At 37.1% G+C, this 12169-nt stretch overlaps 1 protein-coding gene across 19 annotated transcripts in view; it reads right to left on the bottom strand.

The window, feature by feature from the left end:
* DST (dystonin) overlaps positions 1-12169 on the bottom strand; it is a 472092-nt gene that overhangs the window by 48284 nt on the left and 411639 nt on the right. For all 19 annotated transcript variants that reach the window (XM_059400215.1, XM_059400198.1, XM_059400206.1 and 16 more), the window contains 5 exons: positions 8212-8331; positions 7921-8028; positions 5901-6119; positions 2184-2387; positions 815-1046 (listed from right to left, as the gene is read on the bottom strand). In XM_059400215.1, the coding sequence (XP_059256198.1) occupies positions 815-1046; positions 2184-2387; positions 5901-6119; positions 7921-8028; positions 8212-8331 (883 nt within the window). The remainder of the gene's footprint in view (positions 1-814; positions 1047-2183; positions 2388-5900; positions 6120-7920; positions 8029-8211; positions 8332-12169) is intronic.

Below are 12169 nucleotides of genomic sequence, written 5' to 3'. Positions count from 1 at the left end.
AAATGCTTCAGTTCACATGGCAACAGTGATTCAATCTCCCAAGTATCCAAAACTGGATCCAATTTTGGTTGACCCCAGTCTATTGGGTAATGCTAGGCCCAACACAACATATTCCAGACAAATGCAAGACCTCAGGGTATCCTACCCCTCTCGAACCAAGGCTCTTTTTGACAAAAGCAGATGCTCAAAGTCAAGTGAGCTCAGAGTAGACCAAAGTTTACCAAGTTTCAAGTTCACCAAGGCTGACCTTAATTCCAAAGAAAATGACATAATCATCTAAGCTCTCCAAATCAGGAATAACAATGTCTGTTCAATTCTAGGAATATAACAATGTAGGATATGTATTTTGGGCTTGTTTCTAGAGTACTCTTATCATAAACTTCCACTAATCTATGTGTACGCCTTTCCTTCGACCCACCCAGCTCCTATCTTTAAGATGGTTGGCTAAGGTCGTGGTTGCCATTTCTGCGGCTATGAGACTACCCATTCTGGGGTACCCATTCTGTAAAGTAGAGTGTGATTAGTAATGAGGGGGAAAAAAACCCTAGATTTGGTGTTATTAGCACCATCCTTTAAACATCTGGTTTAAAAGTCCCAGAGAACACATGGCTTTTGCATAATGGCACGTTGTATCTGTAACTGATTCCACAAACATAGGAAAACACAAATGAGGGATTTATGTACACAGCCCTTCAACCCCACGGGTAATACCTTTTCTAAAATTATTATGCAATTTACTGTCAGTAAACAGCATGAACATTTAGATTTATTTTAAAAGTAAAGCTCAATTGTTTCCTTATTCTGAAATTATTACCTCTGGCAGATATGTCTTTATCAGTGCCCTCAGATCTTGCGATCATTTCTTCTCCCCGCTTTTTAAGAGTTTCATACAATGGCTGTAGCTTCTCCATGTCCACTGACACATTCTTATTCTCACTGATCTGCTCCTTAATCTTCTCCACCTCAGCTGAGATTGAAGGTGGCTGCCTCAAACGCTCCACGATGCGTTCCAGGCTCTCAAGGATCTGGTCTATCTTGTCATGGAACTAGAAGTAAATCAAAGGGATCACTTATAGGGAAAAGACTTGGGATATCAAAAATGAAATTAAAATGGAAAAAAACCCATCTATTTAATGTCTCAATCAAGAATTAGATCTTCGATTGTCTGTTAACACACCCACCCAGTTGAGTGTATTTGTTACCAAACAGGATGGGTTAATGTATAATTGGACAACCTGGTATCAGTGTCTTACCCATCACTTCATTTTATCATATTTAAATGATTTTTTAAAATTAAGTCCAATAAACTGTGTGTTTTTCTATCAAGACTGTTTTGTTTTTTACTCATTACTTTGATACCCTAAAACGTTATATTATTAAGTATAAGATTCTTGAACATTTTTGATGAGAATAAAGGTATTTCTTAAGATATAAATTTCCTGTATTGAAAAACGTTAAAAAACGAAACAGAAACAAAAGGCCCCCTGATCCTGTAACAGAAGTTAGAACTTCATTCATGTTCAAACACATGATCAAATTCATGAAAGCATTTTAAAGATCTGTCTGCAAAGGTACCACAGACAATAAAGCAAAGTTATAAAAACTCACTCAAGTTCTACACTACCTTCAATATTAAAGGAATCATCACTCAGGATTCCATAAAACAGACCACTCTAATGTTAGTGCATCTAACAATTAAAGTCCAACTCTGAAAATGGAAAATCTGTTGGTAATTTCAAATTCAACTTCTCGAAAAAAAGTATTTTCAAAAGGGAAAAATACCAGTTTCCAACTTCATATTTTTTTCCTTCTTACTCAGTACTCACAGTCTTTCTTCTTATTGCCTTCTTGGGAGTGTCTCATTAATAATGATAATAACATTTTCTTTTAGCTCTCCCAGAGGCATCTACTGTGGATGGACACTTCTTTAAATATCTGGGCAGTGACGACAACCATATGTTTCTTAAGTCACTGAGAATTATTTTGCATTCTATCTTCAGCAGGCAAAGAAATATAAGGACTGGACCAACCAAATACCACCTTTAAGGAGCCAAAACATCCATACTCAGATTTAATGTAGTGAAATAATTTTGTTTGAACTTTAATCAGAAGATCCAAGAAAATGTGTTTCCATGCTCTTCTGTTTGGAAGAACTCAATCACCTTTCTGGTGCAAATGATTACCTGAGTAGACTGAGAAATAGCTTCATCCAACGCCACGGCCCGCTTTTTGACATCCTCTTTAATTTGACCGTAAAGGGTGTCAGCTGCCACGTACTTCTCTTGGATAGAAAAGCCTTCGCCTGGGCTCAATTCCAGTAACTGTGGCCCAGTTTTGTTCATCTTATCTATATGAGGCTTGTGTTCGGCTATCAACTCTCGCAGTTGCTATAACAAACCAAACAGCTTCTCAGTATCTCAGGGTCACGCCTCCATATTACAGCTGTCTACATGCCCAATGCATCCAGCTGGCAAGAAACACCAAACACCCTCCCCATCACAAGGCATTTAACACAGGATGCCTCATACTGCTCTTGGCCAGCAAGAGATGCCCTGACAGAAAGAATAAACAACAGTCTGGTCATGTCAAAGTCTCTTTAAGGATAACATACAAAAATGCTGGTTGACTGAAATAATCGCAGTTCATTTTGCCTTTCCCATGAAGAGCAGTACACTTGGACAAGGGTCATATTACATAAAAGAATTATGAAATCACTATATCCCCAACCTATAACAACCAAGCCATAATTCTTGGTAGTCCCTTTCTATACACTCAGGATAAATGCAAAAATTTAAAGTGGAGGAAGGAAGAAAGAGAAGGAAGGAAAAGGAAAGAAGTTCAGCTGAGGGTAGACATAATGCAGGGAGAAAAAACTATACATAAAGGTAAGTTAAGGGGATATTAGCCCACAAGGCATTGTAATTATATATAGTTAAACTAATACAAGATGTACACGTATGCATTACTTTATATATACCTAAGTATAAATCTATTCTATTATGTCAAATATGTCACATATATGATATGTATGATATATACATACGAATGAATCTATCTGTACTTATTTTAAAATGCTAAAGGCTACAGGGTAATCAATCTATTAGATACACAGCTATATAATGAGCATTATTTGTAAAGTGCATTTAAAGAAAAATATATGACACCTTTTGCATGAGGTCATCTAATTAAGAGATACAATGATATTTACACCAGTGAGTGTGTGTAATCCAGGTGGAGCCCCCATTCCTTATAGGGAGACAAATAAATCTGGAATAAATATATTCCACAGAACTTGGGGCCTCCACTGAGTAGTTTCTCTTGGGCCAAATCCAAAGCCACATCCATCTTTGCTTCCAGGTTTCCCTGTGGCACTGAGGAACCTTCCATTTGTACCATGTTAGTGATTAGGTTTCATAAGCAGAAATTCCTTACCCTCACCAAAAGGTGTATCTCCTTCTATTTTGCTACTCAGGCCCCACCATAAATTTCTGAGAGAAATTATATTCAGGAGAGATAGCCTAGAAAAAAACTACCAATCTTCTCCTGCAAATAGTTTCATTTCTAAAATTCATCAAAAAGAATCAACAAGATGGCCACATAACTCTAGATTTTTATTTAAAGTGCTCACTAAAATCAGTCATATAAATTATTTTGAAAATCCCTATGGAAATTGGTACATTACATCATCAACAATCCCCAAACTATTTTTGAAGTTTTTCTGAAGGCCGTCTCAAAACTCTTGAAAAAGAGCTAAATAAACATAAATTCAATTAAAAAAAAAAAAAGAACATGGGTGGTCCAAATCTAACCTGCTGCCCATGAGAATGTGGGAGGGTCATGTCTACGATCTAGCTCCTGAGGGGTCCAGGCTGAGATGTTCTTATTTTTGTTTTCTGTTATTAGACCACCTAGTAATGCTGCCTTAAAGAATGGAGGTGGTAAGGGTAGTATCAGCTAATAGACAGTCCCACAAAAAAGGAATGTATATATATGTTCTGGTTTCACTACTCAGCAAGGCATCGTTGGAAAACCAGCTTATACTTGGAGTTATCAAGAGACTCTCAGGTAAAATGAGAGATCTCTGCTCATTTTAGATCTTTAATGAGAGATTTCCTGAGTTTCCCAGCATCTAGGGAGGTCTCATTTGTCCAGCACCACCAAAGGACACCTTAGTTTGGGACTTACTGAGATGACCCATTTTTAGGCCATTCCTCTTCTAGATGTGTAGTAGTACTAGATGTCTACCTGGGTGTACGCATGAAGAAAGAGCCCAGTAGGAGATGTCTTTTGCCTCAGATGTAACAAAATGATTCTTGGCAACATCATTCCATAACAGTCCAGTCACGTTCACGTTATATGTACGTAGTGTGACCTCAAAACACCTACCATAGAGTAATTGGCTCTTGGAGCCATTTTTTATTCCTGATTAGAATGAAGCTCAAGATGAGGCTGGGGAGCTACAGAAGAAATGCTGTTCTAGAAGGCTGTAAATATTATGAATAATTTTGTTGAATAATTTGAAGACTTGGCTACAAAGTTTTATAGTTCCTTTATATAAGAAACTGTAAATTTGACAGCTGAAAGGTTATGCTAAAAAGAGAAAGTAAATTCAATTTTGAAATTTAATAATAATTCAGTAATAACCTTTCCATTATCTGATATTACGGAGAAGCATAGCTACTCAAATCCTCCTTCAGAATAGAAGGAATCTGCAGAACATTTTATATTAGAAGTTATTCAGTGGATAGGCATCAGGATTTCTGCCACAAATAAACCTTTATATCAAAATTAAATTCAATTCTTCATAATTTTTAAGTCTTTCTCCTGCTGATGTAGATAGAACTCAGTAAAATTTCCATTTTACATTAAAGTATTGACTAAAGCTCTTGTAAACAAATACAGATATTCTTCAATGGCAGTAGATTAAAAAAGTCAATAAACAAAATTAATAAGAAGCGTGGCATGTCCTTCAAACAATGATGTAATATACCAAGTTAAACTTTGCGCACATGCATGCGCACACACACACACGAACAGTCTCAGAGTACAATTTGTATAGATCTGGGAGAGAGCAACTAGGTTCCTAAGTCCATAAACAGCAAGAACTCCAGATTTTTTCTGATAGTCTTGAGTCCTCTCTCAAACCCTTCCCAAATTTCAAGCGATGTTAATATTAAAGTAACTGCTGAAATGAGGGCTTCGTAATGCCATTTTATTTATGTTTAAAACATGAGGCATTTATAGATGTAAATACACTCTCTAGTTTACTCATATATACTTATAGGAGCAAAAACCATCAAAACAGTAAGAAAAAAGGGGAAACAACTTGTCTTCATACTTCAGCATTTTTCCTTTTCATTGAGCTAGCTTTTACATTATTTGTGCTTTGACATATTGTTACATTGTTCATCTCCTCCAAGCTCAGTGGTCTAGTCTGTATGATGCTGCTTTGATATATTCCTACTCTTTGCTTATATTCTAGATGGCTCCAACCAATACATATGAAGTATAAAACTAAGTCAACATATGTAAATTAAAAACAATTCAATACGCATAAATGGGAAGTACTTCAAAAGCATATTTCTCTAACATTTTAACATGGGAAATTAGTTTGTACCAGAATAGTTTATACTTCATACCACTCACTCTAGGAAAGCTGTGATACAATTAATGGCATACACAATGAGTCTCCTCACTGTAACCCTGGAAAACAATAGGTAAGCAACTCTGAGGAAAACAACTGTGCAGACCAGAATAGGATATTGCTAAAATCTCCACTGAACTGCATTAAAAAGGACCATGACAGTTCTCCCTTTGGCAGCACATGTACTGAAAAACACCATCACAGTCACAATTCTCTTCTAATGGGGATTACAACAACCTTCTAATATCAAGCTTACCCGATGCTCTTCCTGCTGTTGTCTTAGAGTCTCATATTCAAGGGCTGGGGCAGGAAGTTGAGAGATGATTCTTTGTGTTTCTGTCAGCCATGGCCAAAGCTCTTCATAGGTTTCCCAAAACTGGTTAACCAGGGACTGTGCCCTTTCTAGCTGTAGATACCTCTCTGAGTTCACCTGGCAGATGGCATCATAGTTCTTCAACACTTTGTCCAGTTTTTTCTAGAAAATAAGAGAATGAAACGTGTTCAGCTGGCCAAGCAGGCAAAGACCTCAGGAACTCCAGAATGCTTTTTCCAGCACTAAATGCCTAGTGCAAAGCAGGTACTCAATAAATGTATGTTTAGTGAATAAATCATTAAAGCCTATTTAGATTGTAACCAGTTCTGTGTATAAGATTTCATTTTAATTAGAATTAAAAAGACCCTTCAAGGGGCACCTGGCTGGCTCAGTCAGTAAAGCATGTGACTCTTGATCTCAGGTTTGTAAGTCTGAGCCCCATCTTGAGTGTAGAGATAACTTAAAAATAAAACCTTAAAAAAAAAAAAAAAAGATCCTTCAGGTTCATCCATATTGTTGCACATGGCAGGATTTCCTTCCTTTTTAAGGTTAATAATATTCTACTAAATGCTAATGTTGTGTTCTTGCCTCAATTTTAAAAAATTTCCCCTTATATATGTAAAAAATAGCAAAAACGTGGAAAACATCTTAAAATACAACAATTAGAGATTAAGCTAATAAATTATGGTCTCTTCACACAATGGATTTTTACATCAACATCAAAAATCATGGGATTCAATGACAGAGAACCACCCCCACCTCCAAATACTAGGTGACAAAACTCAAGATATAAACAAATAAATAGCCTCAAGTTTATGAATAAGACACGGAGCTTCCCAAACATAATTAACAAAATTCTTCAACTATCCATCTAGGCCTTGTTGGTCCTTTAAGGTTGGAAAACAGGTCTCATATGAGTCTAGCAACATTAACATTACTTTGTAGCCAAAAATAAGGACTATCTTTCACAAATGAAATTGTAAGAGGAACTACTAGTCAACAAAATTAATTACATATATTAGACTCAGAGTAGAACATTATATTATACACTATGTTTTGTGGGCTGGTCACAGTGAAAAGACTATGGCATAAATTCACATCATAAACCAAGAGCAAAAGATAGAGCACAATAGTAATCTAATAAACTCCAGAATGACACAGAAATTATTTCATCATGACCAGCATTTTTCATGTCAAGATCTTTGTAAAAATAATAAAGGAAATGTTAAATTACAAATAAGCAAATTTCCAGAAGAAACAGAAGAAGATGTACCAGTATACAGTTACATTCTATTCCTTTGTCTATGCTATACCTTAAAAGCAACACCTACTCTGAAATGTGATCTTAGGCACAGACTTTTATGTAATTTTTTTTTACTGTGGGATATTTTCCTACCAGATGCATTCATACACATTAATTTCTTTAGTCTGCTCAGATGTCTGAATTTGAATGGAACTAAACATTTTTACTTGTGGCTGATTTTTCATCAATTTAAAAGATTATTAAAAATGCATAAAGTAGATGCTTTCTTAATTATTCAGCTCATTGTTTTTCCTATACAACTTACTGAAATTCTATACAGAATGGATCTCAGCCTTAGAGAAAACGAGGTATTTTGAAGCATATAAACAAGAGTTGACATATCTAGTAACAGTTTATACTGATAGTAATGTAAGTAATACTGCCAACATTAATCGAATGTCTAATGTGTGCCAGTCATTCAAGGACACAAACCTTAATATTACCACCTATTTAAAAAAAATCATCCCCATGGTGATTCCCTTAAGGGATATTCCTTTTACTGTCACTCTATAAGCTTGAAAAATGCCTTATTTAAATCTAATGATTTAGCTGTCTAAATGGCAGCTGTGGATAAAGGAAATGTGCTTCCCTTGGACTGAGAGCTTAATGCAGGCCATTTACTCAAGAGTCTCACAACCAGTCACACAGACCAGATTATACCTTCATTGATTGCTTTTCCTCTTCACTGCAGGTGGCCATGATTTTATGTCCAGATTTAACAAGTTCATCAATAATATCCTTGTGTCGCAAAATCTCCATGGTGAATGTCTGTGATTTACCAAAATAAAGATTAAGAAGAGAGAGAGTGTATGACTAAAATGAAAACAATCAGGCAAAGTCGTTAAAAATACCAAGTTATGCTAGAGGGGTCTTGCAAAGTAAATCATACAAGCACATTGTCTAGACTTGGGGCCACACTAACAAATAATTCTGATATAATTGGAAATTCACCTTTTGAAGCTGCAGCTGAGCAGAGGTCTGCTCTTGCTCAAGCCTGATGTCACCCAGAGACATCAATTTCTTTTCAGTCTCAGCAATCCAGGATAACTCGGCATCAGCTGCCTGGTCAAACTAAACAAAAGATAAATACTTAGGTCAGTAAGTTCCTATAAGTGGTGCCAGAAAAATACTTCTCTACATTTCTTTCAAATATCCTAATTCTGACACAAGCGGAAAATTTGAGCTTCTCTCTTTGTGGCATCCTGAAACAGTTTATGAGGATGACTAAAATCATAAAGAAAGGAGAACTTCCAGCAGAGTAATTAAACACAAGCTCTTCAAAGGCACTGGATGCATAACACAGCGTTAATGATTTTAGGAGTGCTCTCTGTTGCCTTCTTTTTGGGTAATCAGAAGACTCTTCTGACTACCCAAATTGAACGGCTCCAGAAGTCAATAGCTGCATCAATCATGGCACCCATCACTTTAATCCACATGACAGGCGGGCAGCATCCTGCTTTCCACATACAGGACTCCTAGCAAAACTCATGAAATATTCGCATGTATTTACCATATTATGTGTGCATAAATGTATGTGCAAAGTATGTTCCTTTATGCAGAGTAAACCCCCAAATATCTCACGTATAATTTTTTTTACATCTCATTTAAGAACAGCAAAAACCGCTTCTAAGAGTATTCTTAAATTGTCTAAGAGGTTTCATTTTCCTGATCTTAACAATTCATGGCAGAAATTCATATAGTACAGAAAAATATACAGAAGAAAATTAAAACCTGGAGTTAATACTGTTGGTATTTTAGTGAATTTTATTCCAAAAGTTGAAAAAGATTTATGAAAGTCCAGGATAAGACTGTATAAACAGTTTCATATCCTGCTGTTTCATTTATTATGAACTCTTGCCATGTCATAGTCTTTTAAATGAATTTTAAGTAATATCATTGTATTCTAGCATACTTGGATATTTTTATCTAGGCTCACTGTATTTTCTGCTATTACATAAACAAATCTGTAATAAACAGAAATCTCTGACAGCATCTCCAATTAGTTCCTTAGGATAGATTCCTAGAAGTTGAGTACCAAGTCAGACAGCATGAACATTTTTGATACCCTGCATCAGACAGAAGCCAGTGCCTTCCAGGCAAGAAGTTATCATAAATGAGCGAAGTGGGTGAGTGCCCCCACAAGCACCAGTGGGAAATGGTAATTAACGGTGGCCTCAGTTGGAGGATTTCATCATGAGCTTTCAATTCTCTAATATTTCAAGAGAACCTGGAAATCTAGACAGGAGGTAGGGGATAACTAAGTGAGGAGAGAGAGGGGTAGAGATAAGATACTAGACTGGAAAATAATCCATACTTTTGAAACACTCTGCGACACTGTGCAGACTCCTGGGCAGATGGAGTAGAGGTACTTTTCCCTGTTCCTTGTAAGTATACCTAAAAATCCTGGGCATTACACACTTGTGTACACTGCATATGAAACATACATGAGAAGACTGAACAGAAAGAGAAGAGAGCAGAACTGCTGCGGACCTTGGTGCTCAAGGAACAGCACAGTGGTTAGTTCTCTGGGTTTTTTTTCTTGCCTCACGTATCCTGCACTGAATATTGGAGAAAGTGCAACCCAGAAACAATGAGAGGCACAGACAAAAACCCCAAGAAAAGACTGCTCTCTCAGCCAAATGACCAGGAAAGGGGCACCCCAGCAAGAGAACATTTAAACAATAGCCACTCTGTCTAAACACCACAGCACAGAAGCTGTCCACCCACACTCAAGCCAAGAAAGGCCTAGATTTTCATCCTCACGAGCAACAGGACAAGCTGTGGACACTGCTGGTGATATCAAGAGAGGGCCAAGTAGGGAGCCAGAACTTTAGTTCCCACTGGCCATTGACAAGGTTCCTGCCCCCACAGTCCATAGAAAGGATGTCGGGAGCCCCCACGCAGTAATGAGTTGCCCCTCTCCGTCTCCTCTGGTGTGGTGTCGGGGAAGGCCTAGTGGAGAGTCAGGACGCTCACCACCACTTAGTGGTTAATGTAGTCACCCCCACTGAGGTGTGGGAAAGGCTGCTCAGAGAACTGAAGTACAACTCCCACTCCCAGACAGCAGATATGAAGAACACCCCCATTAGGTATCATGAGGGACTGAGTGGGGAACGTGGAGCTCTTCCACCTGGTAGCACCCCTGCCTTCTTCTGCCAGAGTGGTGCCAAAGGAAGTCCATCAAAACAGAAAGTTTAATCAGTCAAAACAGAAAGTTTAATTAAGACCCAAAATTCATGACTTCACAGCAAGAACTAAGAAGACCTCCAACGGAACTAAAGAGAGATAATCAATGGACACCAGTAAAGAGAGGACAGAAATGTTAGCACTGTCTCACAACAATGTGAAAGCAGCCATGATAAAAATGCCTCACTGAGCACTTTCAAACACAGCTGAAATGAATGAAAAATTAGAGAAGACCTTAACAACAAAACAGTCTCAGCAAAGAAAAAAGGCTATGTAAAGAACCAAATGGAAATTTTAGAACTTAAATTTATAATAACAAATAAGCTTGGTAGGTGAGATCAATGAAGGGCATGGAGGAAAGAGTCAGTGAAGCAGAAGACAGAACAGAAATTACCCAATCTGAGTAAGAGAAAATAGACTGGAAAAAAAAAAAATCAACAGAACCTTAGAGACCTGTGGAACTACAATAAAAGATCTAACATTCCTGTCACTGGAGTCTAAGAAGGAGAGGAGAAAGAAGCTGTCCCAAAAAGTACTCAACCATTCTAGAAATGAAGTACAGAAAGTTTGTGGTTGCCAGGAGTAAGGAGAGGTAGAGGTGGGAGCCTCTAAAAGAGCAGCATGAGGTAGTCCTGTGGTGATGAAATCTTTTGTATCTTGACTGCATCAATGTCAACATCCTGCTTGTGATCCTGTGCTATAATTTTGCAAAATACTACCCTTAAGGAAAATAGGTAAAGGGTACAATGAGATCATCTCTACATTATTTCTTACAATTGCATGTGAATCTATAATTATCTTTTAAAAAGTTAATTAAAAACGACAACAACAATTCTGGGTGGTTAACCTCTCATCTGTGAGTTCTTATTCGCATTTTCTTTTAGATTTATACTACACCAAACAGCCCTTCAGATGGGATGTGCCAATTTATAATCCCACAAGGAGAGTTTTGCTATACCCTCATCACCATGGGGTATAATTTATTTTTTAATAATATTTGCCAAGCTTATCAGTGGACTTCCCTCATTATAAGGAAATAACCCGCCAGCCATGAACTGGCACAAACATGAATAGCACTGATTAAGAGTACTATTATGTTTTCAATCTTAAAAGAAAAAAATAACAAATTATACAAGTAAAGAATACATAATAGTAATATAAGTTTTTTTTTTTTCTATATGCCATGGACCCACTTGTTTTCACCTTTGCGACATGAGTTAAATAAATTTGCAAATAAGTAAATAAATACTGAAGCTATTTGCAGGTCAATTTCTTTTAGTCAACAGTTCAGAATAGAAAAAAAGTTTAGATAACCATTTGAATAATGGGTCCAAGCCAGACATTTAATAGGGGTAAAAATAACAGTCTTACATTTACCTTAAAAACTCAACTGCATAAGAATATGAAAGGGAAAATAGGGCTTAACAGACCTTTCCCGAACAACCTCTACACATGCTACCAGCACAAAATCTGAATATAAACCAACATCTCCCCCAAAATTGATGCAGAGTCAGGCTGCTTTAAGACAAATATAGGATCTGGGCAGCAGTCACACTATCATACCTGCTGATCAGAATTCTCCTTCAAGTGTCACACACTAACGTTGGTCCCGACAGAAATTCAGAGTTTTAGCCCTCAGAGTGAGCTCCCTTAAAAGAGCAGTACTTCGCTGCTATAAACATTCGGGTGCACGTGCCCCTTTGGATCACTACGTTTGTATCTT

The sequence above is a fragment of the Mustela nigripes genome, chromosome 5 (assembly GCF_022355385.1).
Source record: "Mustela nigripes isolate SB6536 chromosome 5, MUSNIG.SB6536, whole genome shotgun sequence".
NCBI classification, from domain to species: Eukaryota; Metazoa; Chordata; class Mammalia; order Carnivora; family Mustelidae; genus Mustela; species Mustela nigripes.
This window is presented reverse-complemented; position numbering and strand designations above follow the sequence as displayed.